The sequence below is a fragment of the Tachypleus tridentatus genome, chromosome 2 (genome assembly GCF_004210375.1).
Source record: "Tachypleus tridentatus isolate NWPU-2018 chromosome 2, ASM421037v1, whole genome shotgun sequence".
NCBI lineage: Eukaryota > Metazoa > Arthropoda > Merostomata > Xiphosura > Limulidae > Tachypleus > Tachypleus tridentatus.
In genome coordinates, this window is record NC_134826.1 from 127920461 (window position 1) to 127947299 (window position 26839).

The 26839-nt window shown below is 33.5% G+C and overlaps 2 protein-coding genes across 6 annotated transcripts in view; one reads left to right on the forward strand and one right to left on the reverse strand.

The window, feature by feature from the left end:
- The window catches only part of LOC143245073 (GTPase KRas-like), a 32844-nt gene extending 23364 nt beyond the window's left edge, over nucleotides 1-9480 (reverse strand). Inside the window, exon 1 of the mRNA XM_076490891.1 lies at nucleotides 9053-9480. Within this exon, the coding sequence (XP_076347006.1) occupies nucleotides 9053-9083 (31 nt within the window). The 5' untranslated portion in view covers nucleotides 9084-9480. The remainder of the gene's footprint in view (nucleotides 1-9052) is intronic.
- Nucleotides 9481-19130: 9650 nt separating this feature from the next.
- The window catches only part of LOC143245074 (aldehyde dehydrogenase family 3 member A2-like), a 45262-nt gene continuing 37553 nt past the window's right edge, over nucleotides 19131-26839 (forward strand). For 3 of the 5 annotated variants that reach the window (XM_076490894.1, XM_076490892.1, XM_076490897.1), the window contains exons 1-2: nucleotides 19131-19255; nucleotides 24268-24360. In XM_076490894.1, coding sequence (XP_076347009.1) covers nucleotides 24340-24360 — 21 coding nt within the window. In that variant the 5' untranslated portion in view covers nucleotides 19131-19255; nucleotides 24268-24339. Of the gene's footprint in view, nucleotides 19256-24262; nucleotides 24361-26839 lie in introns of all 5 variants that reach the window. The other 2 variants (XM_076490896.1, XM_076490893.1) reach the window with 1 other exon arrangement.

The window sequence follows — 26839 nt, forward strand, 5'->3', positions numbered from 1 at the left end:
GGTACTGGACCTACTTCTTTGAAAAATATACTAAGCTGATTCTGATAAAACAAAAAGGGCCAAGCATCACCAATTGATAGCTTTACATCAAATCTGAAGCAGTATTAAGTAAACTCTCATGTAAGCTGGTGCTCCTACTACTGACATTTGGCAAAAACCTTCAGGGACTCAGGCAGAAGGGCCCCCAACTTTACCCTCTTCTCCACAAGCAGAGGAAACTCACTCAAACATTGAAGGGAAAAAACTTCTGTCCACAACTCCAGCATTTGGAAACAGTGTGTGATAAGGACTCTCTAGCACAATCAGTAAAATCTAGGGAGTAATGTGTGTTGGAGAGTCCAAAGAAACAGTGCATAAGGTGACAAAGTTCCCTGAAGTCTTAAAAGCAAACCAATCCCCTGATAGTCCATAAGTGGCAGTCCTTGAAAATATGATACCATCCAGTAAGTGCCTAGATGGTCTTATGGAACACCTTATTTCTACAGAGCTTGTTGCAAACTATAGTAAGCATTGCACAAGTGGTTGCTAGTACAGGATTAGAATGATAAAAGCACTTCTGTCTAGGCATCACTTACCACAGAGTGGAAACGCAATGAAAAAGTAAGGGGACCCAAGAAAGAAAAAGAGATCATATAGTGGAGAAATTACTCACCCGTTGTTAAAATTTAGTAAATGTGGTCAAAACAGCTACAGGGAGCAGCCATCTAATTAATGAGAGACAAAAAAATTGGAAAATGTCTATATACCAGCTCACACTACATCTTCCAGAGGGCAATTTAAGTGGGTAGCTAATGACAAAGAAATATGACAAATCTAGTAAGGCATGACTCACAGCAAATAACCCAGCAGAAGCAATGGGAATCAATTTGAGAAGCCACCTCATTAAGGTAATGGTAGATAAATTACGGGAAACCAAAGGATACTAATGAATAATAAGTCTGTATTATACAGATTGTGCAAATGAAGGAGTACTGGATATAATAGATGTTATCTTTACAATCTAAAAGAGACTGTATCATAGACTGGCACAGTACACATTAATAGATGCAAAAATAGGAGTTGCAGTTAAGGCTTGATACATGTGCAAAAACTTTTCAGAAGTAGTGCAAGGTAATATCTGTCCTATGATGAGGTGAGCAACATTTCCAAATTTGTTAACCAAAAAGGTAAAAAACTCCCATGCTAACATTTAATGTCTGAAAATTAAAACACTGATGACTTTCACAACTCACATAATCACTGCCCAATTGACAGAAATAGCCAAAATATCTATAGGATAACTTTTCCCTTTTTGCTCTTAGACTGATAAAAGTCCCATTTTTAACTGCAACTATCATACCACTAAAACAACATAATATTATGTACTAAACTATTGTTTCTCAACCCAGACTACAGGTACAGATCATTCAATTAAAACATAATAACTAATTACATTTAAAATATTCAGCATTTTTCATCTGTAGTGCAAAAATGATTTTTGTAGCATCACACATGTACCTTTTGCCATTAACTTGCATGCTATTTCACTGTTTTCCTCACGATATATCCTCAAACTGTTTTCAACATTCAATACTGGTGAGCCTTTATTCAGTGCAAATAGTGAAATATGGATTATTTGAAGTAGTATTTTACAAGCAGCAGTGAAGTTGGAAATAAATTACCTCTGTCAGAACATCAAGAGGGAGGTGGTTAAAAAAAAACTGTTGTTATTATAATTTGAAAGAAAGTTGTCTTTGGTCAAAAGAAAAAATTTTAAACAAACAGATGTATTTAGCATTTAATTGTATAGGAATGAATCAGATTGTGTGACAAAAGAAAGTTGGGCAAACTGATGAAACAGAAAATAGATACAACTATGTGCAAGAAAAATTGTGTACTATATACAGTTATACATTGTACAGCTCTCTCTCTCTCTCTCTCACTCACACACACACACACACACACTGGAACTTACTGTGCTTGATGCAGTGAAACTTGTACCTTGTTTAAATACATTTGAAGAAACAATAAAAATCAATGTTCAAGATGTATTACCATTCTATAAGAAAGAAAGGCACAAATCTGATAGCAATAGGAGAAATTCCTGATGAGAAGATTGCTAATTTCAGTATACTTAAAATCATCAGGGGGCAGTATGGAATGAGTTAAATCAAATTAAATATAGAGAACAAAAATCAGATTTCAAAACCATCTCTCAATGCAAAAAAAAATAAGTTTAAATAATTTTAAGCCTTGTAAACTACAATATTTAAAAATGCATATTGGTGTGATCTCAGGAACAAATGGCTTAGTGCTGATTCTTATACGTAACACTGATGTTTTTAATTCATATATCACAGCAAAAGCACTCAGCAACCATGTCAAATGGTCACAAAAAGAAATCTGTTTGAAAATTTTCACCAAAAATTCTTGAGCTATCCTTTCACCAGCAGATAGTGGGACTGACCATCACAGAAAAAACATAATATTGTGAATGGACTGACAATGAAGAGAAACTAAAGAATAATCAAATAAAAAGGTAAACTGAAGAAAGGTAACATATTTGAAAAGAAAAGTAATTAAGGATGCTGAATGCCAAGATAGATCCACTTCTGCACTGGAAAGATTATCTTCAAATTTAGACTAAAAAAAAAAAAAAAAAGAGGACCTAAAAACCACATCCTCACAGACAATAATTAGAAAAAAAAGTCTATGTTAGGGTCTGATAAAAAGCCTAAGATGTATGCAAGCTCCTATATCAACTGAAGAATATGTCATGCCCCCAAGAAATAAAGAAGCACCTGATACTATTATGGCAAACTGGCTAGAGTGAGCAAAATTAACATATTCAATAGCATACAGCATGTACCCACTGCATGTAGGTGGAGCACTTGACTGAAGGACGAAATCCCATCCACATCAGAAGAACACCACAATGCTACTCTTTACTGAATGTAAGTGATCACATTCAGAAGGATATCTTTATGGTTCACCATTGCAGCCACCACTGCATATCATCTCTCAGAGAAGGAAGAAGGAAAATAGGCAAGGTTCCATTTTTCATGAAGTGTATACTGCAAAGAACTCATACATGTGTGAAACAAATGGACCAATGCAGTCATGGAGGACCACATGACCAAAAGTGACAGAACTTTGTGAGCATTAAGTTACCAAACTTGAGAGGACACAGTGAACTAAAATTACCATGGAATATAGACATAAAGGAGAAGGTATAGTGCAACTGATGTTAGTGTTGATGACCCTCAAATGCACTATATATTGGGCAGGTTAAAGGACTTACTTTTCCTGCTCAGATTGAGTTAAAGAAGCCAATTGTCTATATAATGATGAAATCACATCCCCAGCATATGAATATGACAAGCAAAGAATTAAACAACACAACATAACACATATGGAGCTAACTCCAAAAAGCAGTGCTCAAAATTGGTAAACCACTGTGAGATGAACAAATCAAAGAAAGGTTGAGATTGAGGTGTGATTGAGATGTGAAAATAGCCATTGGAGTTGTACATTTTGGTAATCCACAACAACACTGGGAAAATGCTCATCTCATGCTGAGAGGGGACTACATAGTGAACTTATAGAGTGCAATGAAGTGATTGAGGCATGATAAATTAATGACCTACCTCCAATCCCCAGTTTTCTTGGGGATCACAAAAAAATGTGAACAGAAACCCCACAGTGAATAGTAAATCAATTCAATAGCCTGTTGCAAAAGTAAATCTTGAACAAACTCTGACATACACTGGTATGTCAAAAGATCTTGAGGAGGAGGAAAAGAAACAGGAGGTGGGGAAAAATTTGATAGCAAAAACCTCTGAAAGAACTTGTGTCATCCACTAATCCTCAACAAAAGGAAGTCAATGAGAAAGAAAATCTAAGAGTCAAGCTCTCATTAAACCCAAACCCACTGGGTAGTTACCAGTGGTGTTGGCAATGGATAATACATCATCGATGACCTCAACAAAAGAAAGAACCTGGATTTCAAAGAATGCATAATTGATGCGAGATAAAAGATGGGAAACAGGTATAGGTGATGTGGAAGGCTGCAGTCAAGACAAATGGGCCACAAAAGTAGAAAGAATGGGCTATTGGCAGATGTTGATCATGGCTTGATATTGTAAAAGACTGTAGGAAAGACATATTTAAGAAAAGGAGCAAAATTTAAGTCCCTCCTTATAAGGTCTCAACAAAAAAACAAACAACAACTACATATGTGATCCCAGAGCTGAAGACAATAAATAGGACAATGTGAAGAAGAAAAGTGAAGGATATCCCAAGTTAATGAGAAGGAACTCTGTACTCAAAACAAAGGGGACTGGAAATGAACAAAAAAATTGTTTTCACAAAACTTGGATCACTCAAGAATTGGAAGTGAATAACAACCATAGAAAAACAAAATTGGCCAAAATACCTCCACCAGACCATAACCACTTGAAACTCACTGGAACTGCTTGCAACAATGAACCCGACTTTGAGACACATAACAAATTTTTTGTAACCTTTAGTGGTAGGAACTGGTCAATGATGGGAGAAGTCAAGATAATAGAATGAGTAACTACAGACTAAATGGTCAAATGTGGACTTAGAAAGTTCACACGATTTCAAAGGCTCTAGAAAATCTCCATGAACAAACCAATGAAGAAATGGAATCATCCAGAAGTCACCAGGATAGAGAGAAAGTAGGTGAACCTGTAAAAGTATAACATCCTTCCCAATATAATCCCAACAGCATATGGCTAAAATCGACAAAAACACCAAGGAGAAGGATGGATGAAGGAAAAGTTTAAACCCCTGGAAATTCCTCACAAGATCAATAGCATGTCTCAGAACAGAGATTTGTGTTGGATAAGTGCTGCAGGAAAACTAATAAGGGTAAGACAAAGGTAGAAAAATTAACACAAGAGAAATGGATAAGATTACATGAGACAGTCCCCACATTTGCAAAACTAACCCCAACTGCTGGAAATTAAGATAGGACTGATCAACTTGCTGATAAACCAAAACATAAAGATCAGAAGTCCATAGAGGAAATAACACACTAACACCCATCCTCAAATGAGAAATGAAATGCCCAGCATGAACCCTGATGTCAGGTAAAGAAAAAAAAAAACAAAGAACATTAAGTATCATATGAAAACTGTAAAAACAAGAACACATACAAAAAGGTAAAGGTAGGACTAGCAGATCTAGTAGGAGATACATGGGGAAGCACAGCATAGTTAGGAAAAGAAAAGAAAACAGTCAAAATCATTCTCATTATGAACAGATTCAGACAATGCAGGAGGAACCCAACACTGACTGGAAAAAAAAACAATACCTTACATAAAGATCAATCTTCTGATGCATGATTGCAAAAAATCCTCAATCAAACCTCCAGAACTGAAACCAATAATAGAACTTAAAGTAATAATTTCAGACGTTGTAAAACACAAATTTTAGAATTCATCTTAAACCATGAAGAAGTCAAGGATGAGAAAAAAATCAATGAACAAAGTTATCACGGCAACCTGTTACAGAAAAACTGTAGCAGTGGAATTAATCACATGAATCACTACTTTATCAAAAACAAATGTAATAAACACGAGCACAACAGAAGAATGTCTGTATCTGTATTACTGCTTAACAAGAAGTGATATTTCAGAATCAAACGGAGGGAGTCGCATATATCAGGAAGGTGCATCAAACAATTGGTGGAAGGTTGCTGTATGATAATGTTTTTTTTTAATGCTGTGTAAGCAGACATGTCTAGATGATGGGATCTACACCTCCATTTTTTTCAGAAATTAATATAAAAAACAACCATGCTTCTTTGCACTACCATATAGTATCATGTCAGTGACCTTATATGACTGGCTGTTAATTACTTTTTTTTTTTTTTTTATTTCAGTTAGAATGTACAACAATCCAGTTAATATCTCAACCAAAAATTTATTAATTTTAAGAAAATACAACAAAGTCCAAAGTCACATCATTGGTCAAAGACCTACCCTAGCTTGACAGGAAAAATCTGTGAAAAGATGGAGATCCAGTCAGGAGTAGCAAAGGAAATAACCACTATGATAATGGCATGGTCAAACCACAAGGAAAGTACCTGAGAAGACAAAATGGAAAATTCACATTTAAGAACTATGGATCCTGAGAAATGTTCCAGTAGTCCAGCAACATCAGAGAAGGTGCATGTATGTGCAGCCCAAAGAAATGAGTAGTTCAAGGAAAGTGTGGGTGATAAAAAAAAAACAAAAAACTTTGTACTTTGGGTTTAAATGAGAAGTGCAAATCTTGCTAACTAAACCTATCATTCACAGGGAAACTGGTGAAGGCTGAACTTGTGCAAGAGTTGAATACTTCCAAATATACCATATATTTTATAAGCCCAAGAAATGGCTGGGAAAACCAAGCAGCCTTCTGTTGAAGAATGGAGATGTTGTGGGAGAAAGAGTCATTCAAAGAATGGGCAAGTAATACAACCTCAGGATAAGCCTGTGAATATGACAAGCATATGCCCCTACAACTCAATAGAAGATGTAATGCCAAAAGAAAGAGCAAAGTAGAAAACTCAATTCTGTTGAACAAAACAACAACAAAAAATGTCTGGATGGTGGAATAATCAAAATATGTAAAAAACACCCAACACATTAGTCTTGGTCACCCACACATTGAATGAAATGAACTATGATAAGGAAAAGAAACCCTCCATCTGAAAGTGTGGAATGATTAGAAACTGGTTGAGAGACAATAGATTGATAACTAGATGCTAGTTCCCATTCTTCTTTAGAATCACAAAAAAGACAAAAATAGTATCTGAGAGTAAAAGTAAACACCTTCTTGATGGTGTTCTTGGCTAAGAGATCCAAGACCATATCCTCAAGATACTGAAGATAAATAATGTCTTCTAAAGAAGTATGAAAATAAACAGGAGTATGAGAGAGAAATGAAATGGATAAGGACCTAAAGAACCCACCTATCAGCCAAAATTGGTGAAGTGAGACAAACAGGCATGCACTGGACCAGACCTAATAAAACAATCACTGATGAGACAAGGTACAACCATAATGTTAGAAAGTTATAAGGCAGAAATTAGAAGATTGAAAAACTGGAAACAAGAGGAGAAAGAAGTCTTGAGTAGGCCTAGAGGCTATAACAAGAACAATATTAAGGAAAGTGAAAAACCAAGGAAAACAATGAGAATAGATCATTACCACCGTGGCCTGTGTTTCAAGTGGGTGAAGAAAAGGAACCCAACAAAAACTACTTTGATAAGAGCGAGTGTTTCTTTTCTACTTTAATAATAATATAAACATCAGTTACTCTGACTGAAAATACAGTCCTGTTCACATTAACAAATTTCATGTAACTGAACAAAGAGAAATAAGCATTCATTCATGGAAAGATGTTATTTCAAGCACAAGTGGTTCAGGGAGGTTACTGCACAAGGATATTAGGTTACCCTCCTATTGATGAACTATTGTAACACAATGTCATCATGCACTACTAATTCAGTTCATGTTAAAAGTGATTTTTAGGTGGGCATCAGATCAAGACTAGTGGAATGCAAATCTCATAAGCAGACACATAAGGGATCAAACTACTCTGTGTAAGGAAGTATCTCTGAGGCTGAAAAGTGCTTGTAGTAAAAAGACTAAGATTTTTGTTTGGTGTAAATAGCTCGAATATGCAGCATCTACTACAGAACTTTCTGTTTTTATCTATATTTTTACTGATTGCTACACATTTTTCAACAAAAGTAACCAAAATGCAAAAAATACCAAACTTCTCAATTTAACCTAACAAAACTTCAATAAAATAAAACCTATGAAATTCCACTAGTTTGAGTACAGTATGAAAAATGTCAATCAAATAACATGCTGTATATTAATTCAACATGAAACAGTTAGTGGATTCCTGCTGTAAAATTATTTCTTTACCACAAGATTACCTTAAGAAATACAAAGTATAGAAGTAATCTCAAGATATTAAAAGAAAACAGATGTGAAATGGTTAACAGTTAAAAATGTTTGCTTATAGCAAGTTACAAAAGTAACCAATGTTACTTAAGGAAAGATTGTTTTAATTAAAAAACATTATGGTAAGTTAAAATTATTTTTATTCACTCAAAAAAATGTTGCCTGCTAAATAACTTGTTCATTTAAATTGTTTTCCAGTGTGATAAAAGTTTAACAATACGTAACATCATTAAGCCAACCTATTTACATTAAGACTCCCATTTAATTATTACTAACTCTAGCTGAACAGGAAGCACTTAAAATGAAGAAAAAAAGTCAACTTGTCATCATGTGCCATTTAACCACTGTCTAGTGCAATAAGCTGTTGTTTGAATTGTTGGTTTATCAACATGTATGTGGGTGTCTGCACTTTCTTCCAACCATTGTTCTTTTATGCTGATGATGGAATTAGAGAACAATTTAAAATGTAAGTAATTAAAAACCTTTTTCACATTAGTGTTTTTATTTGTTTTAAAAACACTGATTTCATCCCATGCAACTCTTTATGAGTAAAATCTCTATAAAAAGATCATGTAGTATTATCAAACTTTTTGTGGAAAATAGTAACCATTGTACTGTTTTTCTGTGATTTAAGTGAACTTGTTACCAACGAATTATATATTAGCTTTCACACACTTTGATACGAAAAAGCTTCACTAGTTTTATCACATAAAATCTAAATACAATGTTTTTTAACATAAACTACTTTATTTACAGTATTTTTGTGAAAACTTGTGAAGTTAATGCATCAAAATACCACTATATGATTATAAAGCCTTGTCTTATTCTTTCAATTTACTCTTACCAAGAGTAACTTATGGCAAATAGAATTCCCAAACCAATATAACTCAGTGTTAAATGATAAATGGACTTCGTTTCTACTAAATTTTAGTACAGTAACATTTAGTTTATCCTTCTCCATAACAAAAATTACCGACTAACCAAGTTAGAATTTTTTTACAACTTCAAGTTAAACAAAAATATTTCAAATATAGTAAACACGGTCTTCACTAGAAAAGAAAAATAAATAAATATACATAATTTACCTCCAACAACAACTAGTTTATATTCAGTCATGTTGCCGTAGAGGGCACTGTCACGTCTGTGTCCTGTAAACCACCTTACCAACTTGTGCCAGTTACGTGAAATTTCTTATGCCTGAAGTTGCTTGGCAGTGTCAATTACGCTCAAAATCGGATAGTTGCCCCGAGAATAATCATCCCACACAAACACTTGACCGACGCCTCGACCGGTTTCCCGAAAACTAAACGTAAATTTATAACTTAAACGTGAAACTAATGCTTAATTAGACTTTTAAGTCGGAAAGACAATACCTGAAATTTAAAACACACTTAAAAATCAAGCCAAAAATACATAAAATAGTCTTTCTTTCTTTCATAAATTAAACTCTTAATGTACAATAACACTACACAATCCCCACCACCAACACCTTGCCGTTAGGCAGTGCACTGTAGCGCCACTTTGTACGACGATCTCATTGCATAAGGTTTTAGATACTTTCGTAGAAACTGCTATATTAAAAAACAGGAAGGTGATTGATATTTGTAAGATTTGACTGAAAGTATATGAGAGAAATTGCACTAATGAGAACGGCAAAACGTTGAGAATGTTTGAATTGAAGTTGCCAAAATAAAATAACCAAGGCGATTTATTTACAATTTATATAACCCTTTGAATGATTTCTTTGACACTGATGAGGATCATCAATAAACAAATTAGTTACACTGCCAACAGAAGGAGGTTTATAAGATATTTGATTTTAGGAAAATTAATTAAATTAGAGTATTTTCTTGCATGATATTGAAGACTTTCATAAGCATCAGGTAAATTATTTCTAATTCAGCATGTGTAAGTTTGTAATTCAAAACATTAACACCGATATAATTAAAAATTTAGTTGCAAAAAGCACTTGAGGGTGGAAATTATTATAATATTTTTTATTCTTTTATGTTGTAAATTAATAAGCGTAGTGTCCTATATTGGGAGAGTGAACTTTCTTACTCTGCAAGTTAGTTTAAGAGTTGGAGTGTTAATGGTTAATCCAAGTGAAAAAATGTAATGAAGCCAAATATATTTTGCGAGTTTAATCAAGCCAGTTCAATTCAGACAAATGCATTTCAAAATACTGTGTGTTTTTTATCTGTAAAATCATTAGTAAATAGTATTAGTTTGTCAAAAACACCTAACTGTAAAAAATATTAAATTTTCTAGTGGAATGGAAGATGCTGAAGTTTGAAAAAATAAACAAGAAAAAAGTCAAGAAAGCTGGTGTTAAGGTAGGCTATAAAATGATTTAGCTGAAAAACGTAAAATTTGGTTTGAAATGTTGTTAACTTGATCATGATCAATTTGCCAAACAACTCTGTGGTAGTTATATGATTCTAAGATAGCGAAAGAATTAAAATTTCATAAGAGCAGCGGCAAACAGAAGGACAGTGAACCACCTGTATCGTACTGCCATCTATTAAAAATTTCACTGTTATTGAAATCTTATATACCTTGAAGAAGTTACTTCTTATGTAGATAAAGGTACAAGTGTGGATTTGGTATATTTGGACTTTCAGTAAGTATCGGACAAAATGTTTGTTTTAAAATGTCCTCTGGAGATATTGAGACTATGTTGACTCATTGGATAGAAAACTGCATGAATGGAAGAGAGCGCGGGTTGTTATTAATGGATTCTAATCAAACTGAAATAATATCACAAGTTTTGTTATACATATTTCGCGCAAAGATACACGAGGGTTGTCTGCGCTAGCCGTCCCCAATTTAGCAGTGTAAGACTAGAGAGAAGGCAGCTAGTCATCACCACACACTGCCAACCCTTTGGCTACTCTTTTACCTACGAATAGTGGGATCGACCGTCACATTACAACATCCCCACAGCTGAAAGGGCGAGCAAGTTTGGTGCGAAGGAGATTCGAACCCAAATCACAAGTGGAGCACCTCATTGATATCAAGGGTGAAAAGGTTATCATACGAGTGCAAGTAAGAATTTTGATATTGTTTTATTTTGGAAAAAGAAAAGAAAAAGGAGAGATAGAGGGGTTTAAGGAAATTGATAGTGTTGATGCATCACCTTCTTTCATACTTACTGATGAAATTAGTAGAACTAAGAGACATAACAAATTTTGGCAGGGTAAAAGTTATATTCAGCTAAGAAAGCTTTAATTTTGTAACAGAATGGTTAGTTTTTGGAATGAACTCCTTTCAAATATTTTGAATGCAATTAATTTAAGAGTGTTGAAAGAAAAGCTTGATAAATATTTGAATAATAAGTATTGACTTTGAGTGATTTATTTTTATTTTAAAAACTAATCTATCAGTCTTTACACGCCCTCGCTAGTACAGCGGTAAGTCTACGGATTTACAACGCTAAAATCAGGGGTTCGATTCCCTTCGAGGGGCTCTCAGCAGATAGCCCCATGTGGCTTTGCTATAAGAAAACACACACACACACAGAGTATTTACACAGTTATCCACATGGAGAGCGTTGACAGTCGACTGAGTTATATCATTTGTTAACTTGTTTGTTGTAGTAGTACTAGTAGTTGTAGCATAAAGCGAAATTTCACAGTTTAAAGAAGTAATAAAAAGTCTAAGTGCAATATTACTCATAAATACCATCTATCAAATGTGTACACCTGGATGTAATAATATCAAAAGACAGGATTCTCTAAGATCAAACGAAAAATAACTGAAATATTGGATTCAAATTTTAACAAGGGAAGACTAACTGTACCAATTACTAACTGTGAACCCAAATTAGTCAGTTGAAATGAAATAATAATATCTTAAGTATTATGTAATTTTAAATAGCATATTGTACCAGACAAAATATAAAAACGACAAACATTAAATTGTTTGTTGGTTTTGGAATTTCGCACAAAGCTACTCGAGGGCTATCTGTGCTAGCCGTTCCTAATTTAGTAGTGTAAGATTAGAGGGAAGGCAGCTAGTCATTACTACCCACCGCCAACTCTTGGGCTACTCATTTTACCAACGAATAGTGGGATTGACCGTCACATTATAACGCCCCCACGGCTGAAAGGGCGAGCATGTTTGGCGCGACTGGGATGCGAACCCGCGACCCTCGGATTACGAATCGCACGCCTTAACACGCTTGGCCATGCCGGGCCAAACTAACATTAAAGCCTGTAAAACATTACAGGAAAACGAAGCCTACCAAATTTGAATATTCTAAAATGCATTTGCAACTTTGTCGCCCGTAAACAATGATAATAAAAATAAAAAATCTTATAGCTTCGGGATACCAAAGCCTGTCATAAACAGTATATCCTTTACTTAAAGAGTGTCTCTTCCCACCAATGATTTTTGTCCCAGCATTCATTGATCACAGTTATTTTCCAATCACATCTGTTCGTTGCTGTAATATTTCTCTTAAAACCACATTTATTGTAAATACTTGAAAATTGTTCAAAAGCTTCTCTTCATTAGAAACGCCAAACTAATTACTTTCGGTGCTGAATAAATTATCAGTATAAAAACTCCCTCCTTGTTAGACTTATACAGCAGAAAAAATGCCGAAATTTAGAAACTATTTGTGCCTATGATAACGGTTGAATTCAATTAAAATACGAATGGACAATGAGAAAAAGAAATTATTGTAAACGAAAGAGTCGAATTGGACTTACTTTACTCATAAAATTAAGAGAAATTGAGGATGACTGACTGACACTAGGCTTTTATAATTGTGAATAATAAAACAAGTTTTGTAAAACAGAAGCAATGGGTATAATTTACACCTGCTTTTCTGAACTGTAATTTATATAATGATATTGTAAACAGCTTTTTCTTTATTAGAGTATGTTTACTCAAAATTGTACACTTGTAAAAGCGTTAATATAATTTATTCAATTAATAAATTCATAATTTTCAATAAGCATGGTTTTCAGATCAAATTTGTTATGCACAAAAGTGCATGTTATTATTTTGCAACACAAATATGACATTAGAATTGGTACTGATGGTTCTGATATAATTCATTACAGTTTAAAGAAGATGTTCTGATGTAATTCATTACAGTTTAAAGAAGATGTTCTGATAGCTACATTCCTCGCACTGTGAGGAAATTTCATTTATAAGCGATTCTGTCAGATGTAACACCTAACTTTGGGTACATTGTGCAAGCAAAAGTTAAACATTTCTCTTTTTTTTTTCTGTAGTTTTTGTTGTTCTATTTTCATATTTTTCTATTAGTACATTTTTATACACATGACCAAACTGCAAACTGTAAATCTTAATGTTGTTCAGTTTATTAGGTTCTTTGTTGCCCTATGCAAATGCATCCCAGTGGTATAACAATATACCTGTAAACTTTTGCTGCTGGAAACCGGATTTCAATAGCATTCTGTGTAGCTTTGTGCTTAATAGAAACAACACCAGGCACAATTTTATGTGAAGTCGACTTTATTATTTGGGCCCGGCATGGCCAAGCGTGTTGAGGCGTGCGACTCGTAATCTGAGGGTCGCGGGTTCGCATCCCCATCGCGCCAAACATGCTCGCTCTTTCAGCCGTGGGGGCGTTATAATGTGACGGTAAATCCCACTATTCGTTGGTAAAAGAGTAGCCCAAGAGTTGGCGATGGGTGGTGGTGACTAGCTGCCTTCCCTCTAGTCTTACACTGCTAAAATAGGGACGGCTAGCACAGATAGCCCTCGAGTAGCTTTGTGCAAATTCAAAAACAAACAAACAAACTTTATTATTTGACCTGAGTTACTAATAGTCACTATGAAGGATCTGGCCTCTAACCGGCACGCGGCATGTTTTTTTGTGACCCGCGAAGATTTGTTGAAAAATAACCTACTTTTTTAATATTTTTATTTTGAGTGAGAAATAAAATTCTGAATTGCGAGGTGAAAATGCATCAAGCTCCAACCGACAGTCACTAATGAAATTTTAAATTTATTTTGTATGCATCTATATGTTTATTATTTATGCCTTTATAATTTTACAGTAATAGCTTGATAGTAATAGCTTTTAAATTATATTACATACACCTCGGCGTATTATACCATCATTCCCCCTGGACTCGTTCAGCTATATACTACCTCCCCTCTACTAGACAAATTGAACTCACCCAGCTGGTGGCTGTTGCCACAACAACACAATCGCAAGGACGGACTCGGAGAAAGCTGACCTATTAGCCGACTACTACGAATTCTCCTTCAGTGGCCTAAACTCTGCCGACTTTGACACGCAACACCAACAACATGTTAACAACTACATACATACAAATCAACCTTCTTTCACACCACAATTCCCCGGTAAGACACTAGAAAACTATTAAAGTTCAATCAATAGAAAAATTACCACCACTCAAAATTAACATTAAAAACTTGAAAAACACTTCACCCGGATATGATCAAATACCAAATATTATTCTCAAAAAAGGTTCCAGCCTTCTACCACAACACCTCACAAACATCATGAACATCTCACTAACAACAGGTTATTATCACGACATTTGGAAAACAGCTATTATCACCACAATACTAAATAAACAAACAAACAGAATTAATCCTGATAACTTCCGACCCATCAGTCTGTTAAATTGTCTTGGCAAACAGATGGAGAAAATCGTTTTAAATCGCCTCCTTCATTTCTTTGAAATAAATAACATTCCACCCGAATCTCAAAATGCGTCCAGGAAAAACAGACAAACAATAGATCATCTCACACGACTCACTGAATCAGTTCACAAAGCATTCAATAACAATCAGGTAACTATAGGTGTATTTTTAGATGTTAAAAAAACATTTGACAGTGTTTGGCATAACGCTATTAAGTATAAGTTAACTCACCTGAATATAAATCAAACTATTATCAAATGGATATCAAACTTCTTAACAGACAGAACAGCTCAAGTAAAAGGCAACAAAATCTTTCAATATAATTGCAGGAGTGACCCAAGGATCCGTCCTCTCGCCATTCCTGTACATTAATTTTGTCAGTGATATACCTTTTCCCAGTTTAACGTACACTTGCAATTCAAAATACGCAGACGATATTGCTATCTGGAGTACCTCCAGAAACCCACTAATGGCCATGTTTCGTGTTCAGGAAACACTAAATACTGTCTCGAGCTGGACCAACTGGAGCAACAAGTGTAGAGTAGTTTTAGATCGAACAAAAACGCAAGCAATAACGTTTAATTAAAAAGACACAGAAAAACTCTGACAAAAGTAAACATCTCACTCGGCAATACGCCTATCAACATGAACAAACACATCACATTCGTTGGCATCATTTTCGACTCAAGTTTAACATGAAAAAAATATGTTAACAACATACACTTATCCATCAAAAAACGTATTTCACATTTGATGACCATATCTAGCAAACACGCAAACTGCTCACCAGAGACCATCATCCAAATATACAAGGCTTACATCCGTCCGTTAATAGAATATGGATGTCAAGTCACATATATGTCTAACAACACACTACAGAAAATCCAAATACAACAAAATAAAATATTAAGAGCAGCAAACCGACTACCATCATACATACCCGTAAACTATGTACACAAAATCAGTAATTTACCCACCCTTAGAAACAGGCTCACAAAAATATCATACAAATATTACTTAAAAGCAAAACATATAAGTCAACTAACTGCATCATTATGTAAATTAGCCAGTACACCTACAAAATACATTTCACCATATAACATATTTCATCAATCACAAATTACTCAACAAAATACATAATCACAGATAAAGTTAATATATGTTTATATTTATATGTATTTCGTTTCAGATCCTGGCACAGAATAGGTGAAACTTTCGGTGCCTATCCTATGAAAGTGGATTTTCTCAAGGCACTCCCGTTTCCCCCACATCCAAATCTCGGGCATTGGATCTTTAGATCCCAGCCAAGGCAACTCTCTTGCACATCCCTGAATCGGGTAGTTTTATGTTAATATCTGCTTTTCGGACTTCGGGCTTTGGCCTGGCTCACTTCTCCGGTGCCGCCTTTGCCTCGCTCTCTCCTTTCTCACTCGCCATTTTTATAATGCCCCACCGCACGTGATCATCTTAAACAAGTAAAAGTTAAATACAGGCAAATTTCCAAGCACAGTTAAATAATCTTTCATGTGAGGGGACGAAAAGGAACCACAACATTCCTGACCACCCCTGTTGGGAGAAAATTCTTCAGACATCTCTCTCTCTCTAAGGTTTACCACTGCCAAGTTCGTTTGCGTTTGGTGGCTGTTGCTACTCTATGCCTTTGCTGTTGTGGAGGCTGACGTGTAGTAAATTATTATTGTTCAGTTCCGTGGTAAATATAAACATGAGCAAAGTTTTTAAGAAACGTAAGATTGACAGTGAAAATAAAGTGTACCAGGAATATTGGTAATTTGATTATTTAATTACAAACAATAATGGAAAGTTGCAGTGTTTGGTTTGTATGCAAATTATATCAGTGTCCAAAGAATATAAAGTGAATAGGCATTATTCAATGATGCACGAAGAAAATTATAAAAAATATGAAGAAGAAACTTGAAAAGTTCGGATTGCGGATTTCAGCAAGAAATTAAAACAACCAACGAGTATGTTTAGCAAGTTGTTGGAAAGTCAGACAACTGCTTTGAATTCTTCGTACAACGTTTCTCTTGAACCTGCGAGAGCAAAAAAATCTTTTATTGATGGCAGTTTAGTAAAGAAATGTGCTGTTGAAACGGCAAAGGAGATTGAGAATGCCAAAATTGCTGAGAAATTTGAATCAGTGCCGCTTCCCAACCAAACCATATAAAGAAGAGTTACTGATATGGGAGAACAATGAGAAAATTTACTTGTTTCATTAGTTAGTACTTATTTCTCGCTTTGTTTTGACGAAAGTATTGATCAAGCAGATGTAAGTCAGCTGTTAATATTTGTACGCATTATTCATGAAAATTTTTCAATGAAAGAAGAATTGTTGAATGTATGTGCTCTTCGTGGGATCACGAAAGTAAAGGATATCTTTGAGGCAGTGAAAAATTCAGTCGATAAAATCAGAGGTTTAAATAAGTGGTCAGCAATAGTGACAGATGGTGAATCTGCGATGATTGGAAAAAAATTAGGCTTTGTTGGTTTTCTCAGGGAAAATGAAGTAACTTGCCCAACGTTTCATTGTGTTATTCATCAAGGAGCTTTGTGTGGAAAAACAGTGAAAAAAAATTAAAGTTTTTAACATGATAAGAGCTCTTTTACATCGGCAGCTGAAGCAGTTTTTGAAGGATATGGAGGCAGAATACAGGGATTTGGCTCTTTAGAAACAAGTAAGGTGGCTCAACACTGTCTTGAAAGATTCTTTAGAATAAGGAAATGAATCCCTGCATTCCTCGATCAGTTTGTTTTATCGGAGACAACACAATTGGAAGAATAGCTCAAAAGTAAAGCTTTTCTGAAACAACTGAATTTTTTCATAGACATCACCATTCACCTTAACGATCTCAACCTGAAGCTCCAGGGGCGGAAGCAGATGGTATCAGTTTTAATGGGAAACATAGATGGGTTTCGAAGTAAGTTAAGAATTTTCAGAGTATGTTTAGAAAACTTTGCTCACTTTCCAGGTTTTCAGCAATTAACAGAACAGTTCAAAGATGACGAGCCACTTGATTTTTCAGAATTTTGTGTAAATATTGAAAATATCATAGATTAGTTTAACGCAAGATTCGAATAATATGAAATGCTAAAAAGCAGAACAGAGCTTTTCAATAATCCACTTTGTGTTGGCATAGAAAATCGAAAAGCTGACGTTCAACTTGAATTATTTGATTTGCCAGCTGATCCATTTCTGCAAACCAGGCAAGAAAAAGGACCAGATTTCTTTAAACTACTTTCAAAAAATCGATTATCAAATCTGCACGCTTTTGGACAGAAAATGACATCAGTGTTTGGTAGCACATTCATATGTGAAAGTGCGTTCACGATGAAATTCATTAAGAACCACAACAGAAGTCGCCACACGGATTCTTCTCTGCTTCACTTCCTGAAACTAGCAACGACAGAACTCCGTGTCGACATACCCGTTTTGGTCAGTGCTGCTGAGCGACCTCAAAGTTCACATTGAAAATTTTATGTCCTTATGACGTTAAATATCATAGATATGTTTGCTATTTTTGTTTCTTTTATATGCAGCATTTTTCATTAAATTTATTTATTATGTAATTGAGCATGTATAAATTACATTTTCCTTTTATTTTCATAATGAAATACATCTTTTTTCACAAATATGCTCGTCCATATACCATGTGCCCGGCATGGCCAAGCGTGTTAAGGCGTGCGACTCGTAATCTGAGGGTCGCGGGTTCGCATCCCCGTCGCGCTAAACATGTTCTCCCTTTCAGCCGTGGGGGCGTTATAATGTGACGGCCAATCCCACTATTCGTTGGTAAAATGAGTAGCTCAAGATTTGGCGGTGGGTGGTAATGACTAGCTGCCTTCCTTCTAGTCTTACACTGCTAAATTAGGGTCGGCTAGCACAGATAGCCCTCGAGTAGCTTTGTGCGAAATTCAAAAACAAACAAACCATATATCATGTGACGTAAAGTAAATCACATTCAGATTAACTCCTTCCTCAATCGTAATTTATTTTACTATGTTGAAAGGACATAAATTAACCCTACCATGGATCTATTTATTCTTTATTTTGCATTACATAATACTCAAACAAGCCCTAATTTGACAAAAATATAATGCCGCCCGCTACTAGACTCGTGAATACAGTTGTGGCCCTCGGGCACTCTTAAGTTGGAAATCCCTGGTTTATAGCTTTTATATTTTTCCGTTTCCTTGTTATAAAACTCAATGATATTGAAATTTGTGATATCACTGGAGCAAAGTATATGCCTAGAATAACCCAGTTGCATCTCAGAAATATCGATTGAAATAGTTCTAATTCTAGTTATACCATTCCCGAAACATAATAAAAACAAGATAAGATGAGAGAAGGTGCGCTCATTTCATCCATTTATTTTAAAATACATGTTTCGAACGATTCTTTCACAGTACAAATGTATGTGAAACACACAGAGAAATAGTTAATAAACACGTTTATTATACTTTATATAAAAATAACTCGAGTTTGGTCACCAGATGGGGATTTTAGCTTTTTAAACATTCACAGGGTAATTTATTGAGTTCGTAGATGTGACGTAGAAGAATAGTTAAATAAAGCAGCGAGAAAAATTTCTCAATAAAGCAACGGGAGGATAAAAGTAAAGTATTGTATTTTTTTTTAGTGTGTACTTTTAAGGTTATGTATTATGTTAATGTATTTTTAATGTACTAATGTGTAGAACTCTAGAATAAAAATGCGGTTATTCAACTTAATGCATTTTGCATTTGTAATACTAATAGTGTTGGGTAATTTCATTAGTTTAGAAATCTTCCTCGTAGCCCTTCGTTACATTACATTTATAGACAAGGCTACTATTAGTTCACCTGCACTGTACTAATCACTGAACTGAACTAGTCGTAAAAGAAAAAAGCACAAACACATATGTACTGATGAAGAAACTTTGAAAGTGTTGAAATTTGTATTCAAATGTGTTTGGTATTACTCTGTTACTGTGGATTTAAAATAAATTTTCAGTTAACTATTTCTTTATATACATATCATTAATTAAAGGTTTTTGTATTGGAGTATCATGTATAGTTTTGGTTTTCTTGTACAATAAAGGATAGTGACTTATTTTTTCAAATATGGCTACTAGGAGTATTCTGGTGATGGAAGGGTTGTCTTTTGGAGGATTTTGATTAATATAACTTTTTTTTTTTCTCTTGAAAATAGAATGGTAAGAAGTGATCTTATTGTAGTTTACAAAGTTATCTGAAAGATACAATCCTATATGATGTATCTTGAAGACAACAGACCAAGGTGATACAAATTTAAAACCTGGGAAAGACGGGCAAGTCTTCACTTAAGATGGCTTTTGTTCTTCTAACAGGACAATAACTTTATGGAATGAGTTGCTATCATTAATAATGGAAGACTGCACATCACAGGAGTTTAAAGAGAGGAATTGACAAATTTCTAAAGAACAGAGGGTGTGTTTTAAAATTTTTACATTTCCTTCTTTGGAGATAGGTATACAACGATGGTCTTGAGGACAGAATGGTTCTTATTTTTCAGATCTTATGATAATGAGATTTTAGTTTTATTATTAAATAAAACATTGATTTTTCTCATCAGAGAATTTAACTGAAATGTACTGTAAAACTTGTACCAGTGGAATGGAAATATAAGTAAGTACAGCCAGAATATTTGAAGATTGCTAATGCTACTCCTCTTTTCAAAGGAGGTGATAAAAATTTCCTCAATAATTATAAGCCTAGTAGTGTTACATCAGTGACTGGGAAAAGATTTTGAAATTCTGGTAAAAGGTGCTTTGCAAAATATCTTGCATATTTTAAAATAAGATAATTAACATAGTTTCAAAAGGAAGCAGTCTTTATTCATCTTTTTGCATGCTTTGAAGAGGTTGCTGCTTATGTAGATGAGCATATGGGTATGTGTTTGGATTTTCAAAAAGCATTTGATAAGATGCCACTTGAAAGGCTGTATCTCTAAATGTGGGGGATATGTTGGCTCATTTGATAGACAATTAGCTAATTTGAAGAAGCCACGAGTTGTTATGAAGTTCAATCAGCTGGATTAACATTACAAGTGGGGTACTTCAGGCTCATTGTAAAGACCTTTTATTCTTTTTGATTCATATCATAGATGAAGGAATTATAATCAGATTTTTTTTTTATATTTGCAGGTTCTATTAATGTCTTGGATGTTGCTAATTGCAAAGAAGGTGCTTTCAATTTACAAAGAGATTTTAGATTCAGTTAGTAAGTTGGGCAAATAAATGGCAGAGGGTTTTCAATTATAACAAATGCAAAATAATGTACCTGAATTGTAATAATTTGAATTATATGTATAATTTGGGTGGGAATAACATTAATAGTGTTGTGAAAGAAAAATCTTTTTTCATACAAATTTTTCTGCAGTTGTGCAGTCATTAAAAGATAATGTAGAAATAAGATAATTGATTTTTGTGGAATGACCAGATCATTCACCTGATATCAATCTGATTGATAATTTATGAGCTGAGTTAAACTGATTAATGGAAGTTCATAAGCCAAACATGGAAGATAAACTGGTTTGTGTTATTTTGAGTTTCATTTTTAAACTTGATTATTGCAGAGAACTAAAACTACAGCAGGTGCACAACACTTATTAGAAAATGTAACTAAAATTATGAAAGTTCAGGAATTTATGAAAGTCAGTGTTAAAATTAGGATTTGAGATAATATTTGAACAGATCTTGTCGAGAGTGTTCTTAACATGTTTTACGTATGTTTTTCTTGTCTAATAAAAGATGCAACAAATTTTTAAGGGGAGCACTTTTTTGTCTACTTCCCCTGTATGCTCAAATCTAGTTTTTTTTTTTTTACAGTGCTGTCTTTGAAACATTTTTTTGCTAACCATTAGACTTGAGGATCTTGCTTAATTTTGCATGTTTTGGGGTGATAGTGCTGTGTTGTTTTATGTAAATGAGAATGCAACGATCTTGCAGAAACCAATAAAAGTGTGACTTTGCCTTGTAACACTGTTGCAAGTAGTGAATTTATTGTTGAATTTTTCATTTCAATTTTCAGTAGATATTCTTGGGAATGCCTTTCTATGCAATTTTCTTAGGTCAACTATGTAAGCAGTTATTTTCATTGTGCCCTTACTTTTGAGCTTTGGACTTTGCCATATGGAAATGTGATCAAAAGTAGAGTAAAATTTCAAACACAGATAGCAAAGGAAATAGATGTTTACAAATGAACAGTCTTTATTGATACAAAAAGTTATTGGATATTGTTCACTTGATTAAATGATTTCTAGTTCATTATGAAAACTACTGACTGCTGGAGTAGAAGGTACTTCACATCTTTGCAAAATGAACAGGTTTAAAGCAAGAGCTGGGGTGATAGATAGAGCAAAAACATTATAGTGGGTGTTTGGAAAGTCACTGTGCACTTATATTTATTAACAGACATGTTTCAATATAAAATACAGGAGGTAAATATGAATGACAATTATAAACAATGTTGAAAGTGACCCCCCTATCCCTGTTGGCATCAATATAGGCTTGAATCCTTATTTTGTTTCTAAACACTGCTATCAGTTGCTGGCTTGAAATAGACTGAATGACACAAATAAATACTGTTAAAATATGATTACAAAACTGCACAATGGCTTTCCAAAAACCCTGTAGATCATCTACTTTTATGTAAAACTAAGATCCTAATTTTGTATGCTGCAATTCTGAGATTGCGAATGATAATTGCATTAAAATTCAAGAGAATCCTCAACTCATAACTTCTACAAGTCTCTTCATCACCTCTTGAAATAAGCTTAACACTATTACAGGTAGCAGATTTAAGGCCAAACAGGTATAAGCTTCTGTGGAATTGACTTTCCAATATGTAACCTTTACAAAAGGTAGAAGATTAGTGTGTTTACAACTTTCATACATTGGTTTACCAAGAAGACACATAACTGCATGCAGAACCCTTGTATGGAAATTTTGAAAATAACCTTAATATATCTGAATTAAAGACATTCTTTGAACTTGTTATTAAAAAAAAAAAAAATGTAAAATTTGATATTAATATTATTAAACTTTTAAAGATAAGTAAACCATTAAAGATTAATTAAATAGTATCTGCTAATTTTGTGTGTTCAATGAAAAACTGTAAAACTTGCAATACATGCTTTCAATTAAGATACACACCATAAAGAAATATAATTAACAAGTTATAGATGATTGAAATTCAAGATTCTAATAGGAAATGTCAAACAAATATTTTTGTTTGAATACTGATTCTAATTTTTTTGCATTCATCTCACTATTGTGGACATCAAGTTGAAAAATAATGACTGGCTTGTTAAATTTTTTACAAGTGTGGGTAAAATTGGTGAGAATGGTTTTCTTCCATAATTGACCAATTACAAATAAATAAAAGTAAATTCAAATTAATTAGTTGAATGAGGATGATCAAATTAATATGTCCATAATTAGTATAATTGGGGATAAGTATTAGTACAGGAGTATATAATTACAATATAGGACTAACTAGGTATTCCACATTTGTTGTATTTTGTTTTGTACTTTTAAAATAATGTTATTGATATGAAAAGATGTAAAAATATTAAAAACTTGTATCAATTCTATCTTTGTTTGATAACTGTCATCTTCAGTGTAGCAGACTGTTGGGTTAATCGTACTAAAAATGTTTGAGTATAATATTGTCGCATGTTAACAACATTAAATGTTTAACCAAAATTGTCTTCATATTTAATCAAAAGATAATTATTTTTAATGAAAATACAGTTCTTTCATTTATTTTCCAATTGCTGTAGCTTAAGTTGTTTTTTGTAATTGTGAAATTATTATTATTTAATACATATTTTTAAGTGTAATATGGTATGTTTATGTGCAAATTACTGTTTGATCTTCTATTGGAATTTCAAATATTTTTGTGATAAACTTTATTGCATCACCAATAAATTTGTTTTGCACCCAAACATACACACACAAAAGAATCCACCCTCAGTGATGGGAAAAGTTTATATCAATTTACATTATTTTTTGGACTTCAAAAATGTTGGGTTGCACTCTTGGTTTCACTCAGGGACAAAACAGTCAGCCTGCAGGTTTAACATCATACCAGATTTTGAAATGTAAATGATGGTGTTATTAATTTTTAACAACTTAGTGTGGAATATCCTGTTTGTGAAATAGAATTTTGCATAAACAATATTCATTAAAATTGAATATTGAGAGTTATTCAATTTTATGCATACCTTTTCAAGTAGAAGCAAACACCACAGTTTGTAATATATATACAGTAACAATATACATTGTTATTGAAACTTTTTTAACCTGTTAACCATAATTTTTTTTGTTGAAGTTCAAGATTAATCTTAATTGTTTTTGTTCCTTTGTAATTTAATCCCATTCTTTTGCTGCTAATACTAAATTATACCATTTTCTTATATTCCTACTTGACTAGACTTGTTTTTATAGAAGGTTTAATAAGTCATATAAAATTAGCCTATATATTACTATGTTTATAAGCTGGTAAATGATGGTAAATATATAAGTATAGATTAAATAATTAAAAAAATGGCATGATTTCAGTCACTCTTCAAATAAAAATAAGTTTTGTATCTCTCCAAGTAAAGGTGTTGAAAAAAAGATAGTAATACTGGAGGACATTAAGGATCTGTTCAGTACAACATATTTCAAAAACAAAAATGGCATCCACTTATAAAGAGGTAGGGATTTCCCTTTTAAAAATAGTTTTTGTGATATTAATCATTATAAGTAATACATCTTTTAAAGCACAGTTACATATTATTGCAAAACTGATATTTTGTTAAATGTTTTTATCACACTTGTTTGGATTATTTTGACACATTTGCTATTGTATGTAAGTCATAAATATAAGGATTTTGATTATAAGTATGTAAACCAACAAATGAAAGATAGTAAAATTACATTATTTTGAACCAAGCAGTTCTTTTAATATTTTTGGTGAATATAATAACGAATACTTATGAAACATGTTTGTCTTTGACTTAATATGCTATATCTATATTTTTAATGTTCTAATTTAAATATTAGCTAGAGGGGATTGTGGTTCTTGATAATATTCAGATCAAAATATTTAATAAGATAGGTCTAGAAGGTTTCAAGGATGTTTGATACTTGGTTATAAATATGAAAGAGATTCATGTGAAGTGTGTATGGATTTTCAAGAGATAAAATTGAATCAGTTAGTGTATTCCTGTGAAGTATTTGGATCTTTATGTGCTATCTCATGTTTTAAGTTACTTTGATTTGTTTTACATTAAATGGTGTTACTTGTAGGCCTATACAATCTATGATAGTGTGCAAGTGTTCAATTTTATAGAAACATTAAAGGAGGAAATAAACTCCTCAGTTATAATTTCTGTAGGCTGTACTTTGAATTATTTTCATTGGTTAATTTAAAATAACCCACCTTAAAAAAAAAAAAAAAAACCCACAAAAACAGCATTACAGCAATGGGATTTCATTTTTTGCATTCACAGTTGATTCTTTATGATACTAAGAAATTTTGTTGAACTGGATGGAGTGCCCATCCTACAGACAGGTAAAATAAATACTCATTTGCAACAAAGAATAGGAAATTGTGCTTCTATCTGTTTATTTCTGAACATAATAAACATTAAAAGTACATAAAGGTACCTAATTTGATGTTTTAAGGTTTACTGTCCTTGCAAGCTGATGTCATTATGTGACAAATGCACTCCAACAATAGAAGGACAGTGCAATCACCATACATACTAATTCATACTATGTGCTTGCTTGCACTTGTGATAACTTCATTCTCTTCACTCTTCATTCAGCACTGAATGACACAGACATGTTTCATATTTTTGGAACTTTAATTTGCTGAGAGTTGCACTAATTAACAAAACTTTGGATTTTGTCTTCTTTGCTTTGCTTTGTTATTATAAATTCACAATTTAATGCGACTTCTTACTTTTATGTGAATGAAGAAATTTGACACATCAGGATCTATTTTAATTATGGCATCAGGAGAATTGTTAACTGATATTTATTGTGCAGTGAGTTCTGGGGTCCATCATGCTCACTGATCTTTCTGTTCCTATCTATTCTTCTCAATTCAAACAAGGGGAAGACATATTCAATTGCAGTTCCCACTCCCTGCACATTCTTTAGGTACCCCCCTCACTAATTTAGGAAAGTCCTTAACCTTCTACTCCATTTCAAGACATAATTTAACTGGTATGTTCAGTTCTTTTACTTTTTCCCATGTCTTGTAATATTGTACATTCTTTGCTTCACAATCCCAATCTCTGTAATTTTAATTTTTTATCCTTCACCTGGTAAGTTTTTGCCGACTCTTTTCCAGAATAACTTCATATCCACAACCTTATTCTTTGTCCTTTTCATCTGTCTGATTCTCTTGTTTTAGCTTATAGTCATTTAGTTTTACCTTTCTTGATTCTTAAATTTTGTTTTTTTACCTGCTGTCTATTTTGCTTTTAAGTGCCCAATTTTCCTCTGTTTTTTATTAATACTTTTTTCATTAATGAGGTGATTCATTGCATTCCAAGTATATTTGAAGGGTAATTCTGTTGGCATTTCCTTTTATTCACTGTTATGGCCTGTACCACTCTTTTTGCCTTATCCTTACTTACCTGGTTTCTTTGCTGTTGGGTCTTGTTAGGGAGGTATATCCTACTTGCTTATGCATGCTTACCTATTTTCTTTGTTGAGTTTTTTCATGCTTTCTTTTGCCTCCCAAATATCTTTAGTGGTGTTCCTGGTTTTTTTATTTCTCACATTTTGCAACCTTGCCCTTTTACTCTCATTCTTTGTCCAGTTTCCTCTCTCTCTCATTTTAACATTACACCTTCCAAGATTTCCTCCTCTACCTATCACACCTCTTCCTCCTGTTAGGCTTGCTGCATGTCTAATCAGTGGCTATCCTGTGAGTATGGTACCCATGCTGTTGATTACAGATGGGTTCTCCAAGTTCTCACCCATGAACTATATCTTTACTTTTTTTCTCCATCCCCTCTCTTCTCCCATTTCCTTTTTTTTTTCATCTAATCATGTCTATTTTCAGTGTCAAAATTGCATCTTTTGGAGAAACAAGCCTTCAAGAGGGTAAATGTCTTCTTTGAGTTTTTAGTCTTACCTCTTTGTGATCCTGAAGATCTGAGACTAGCATCTGGTAAC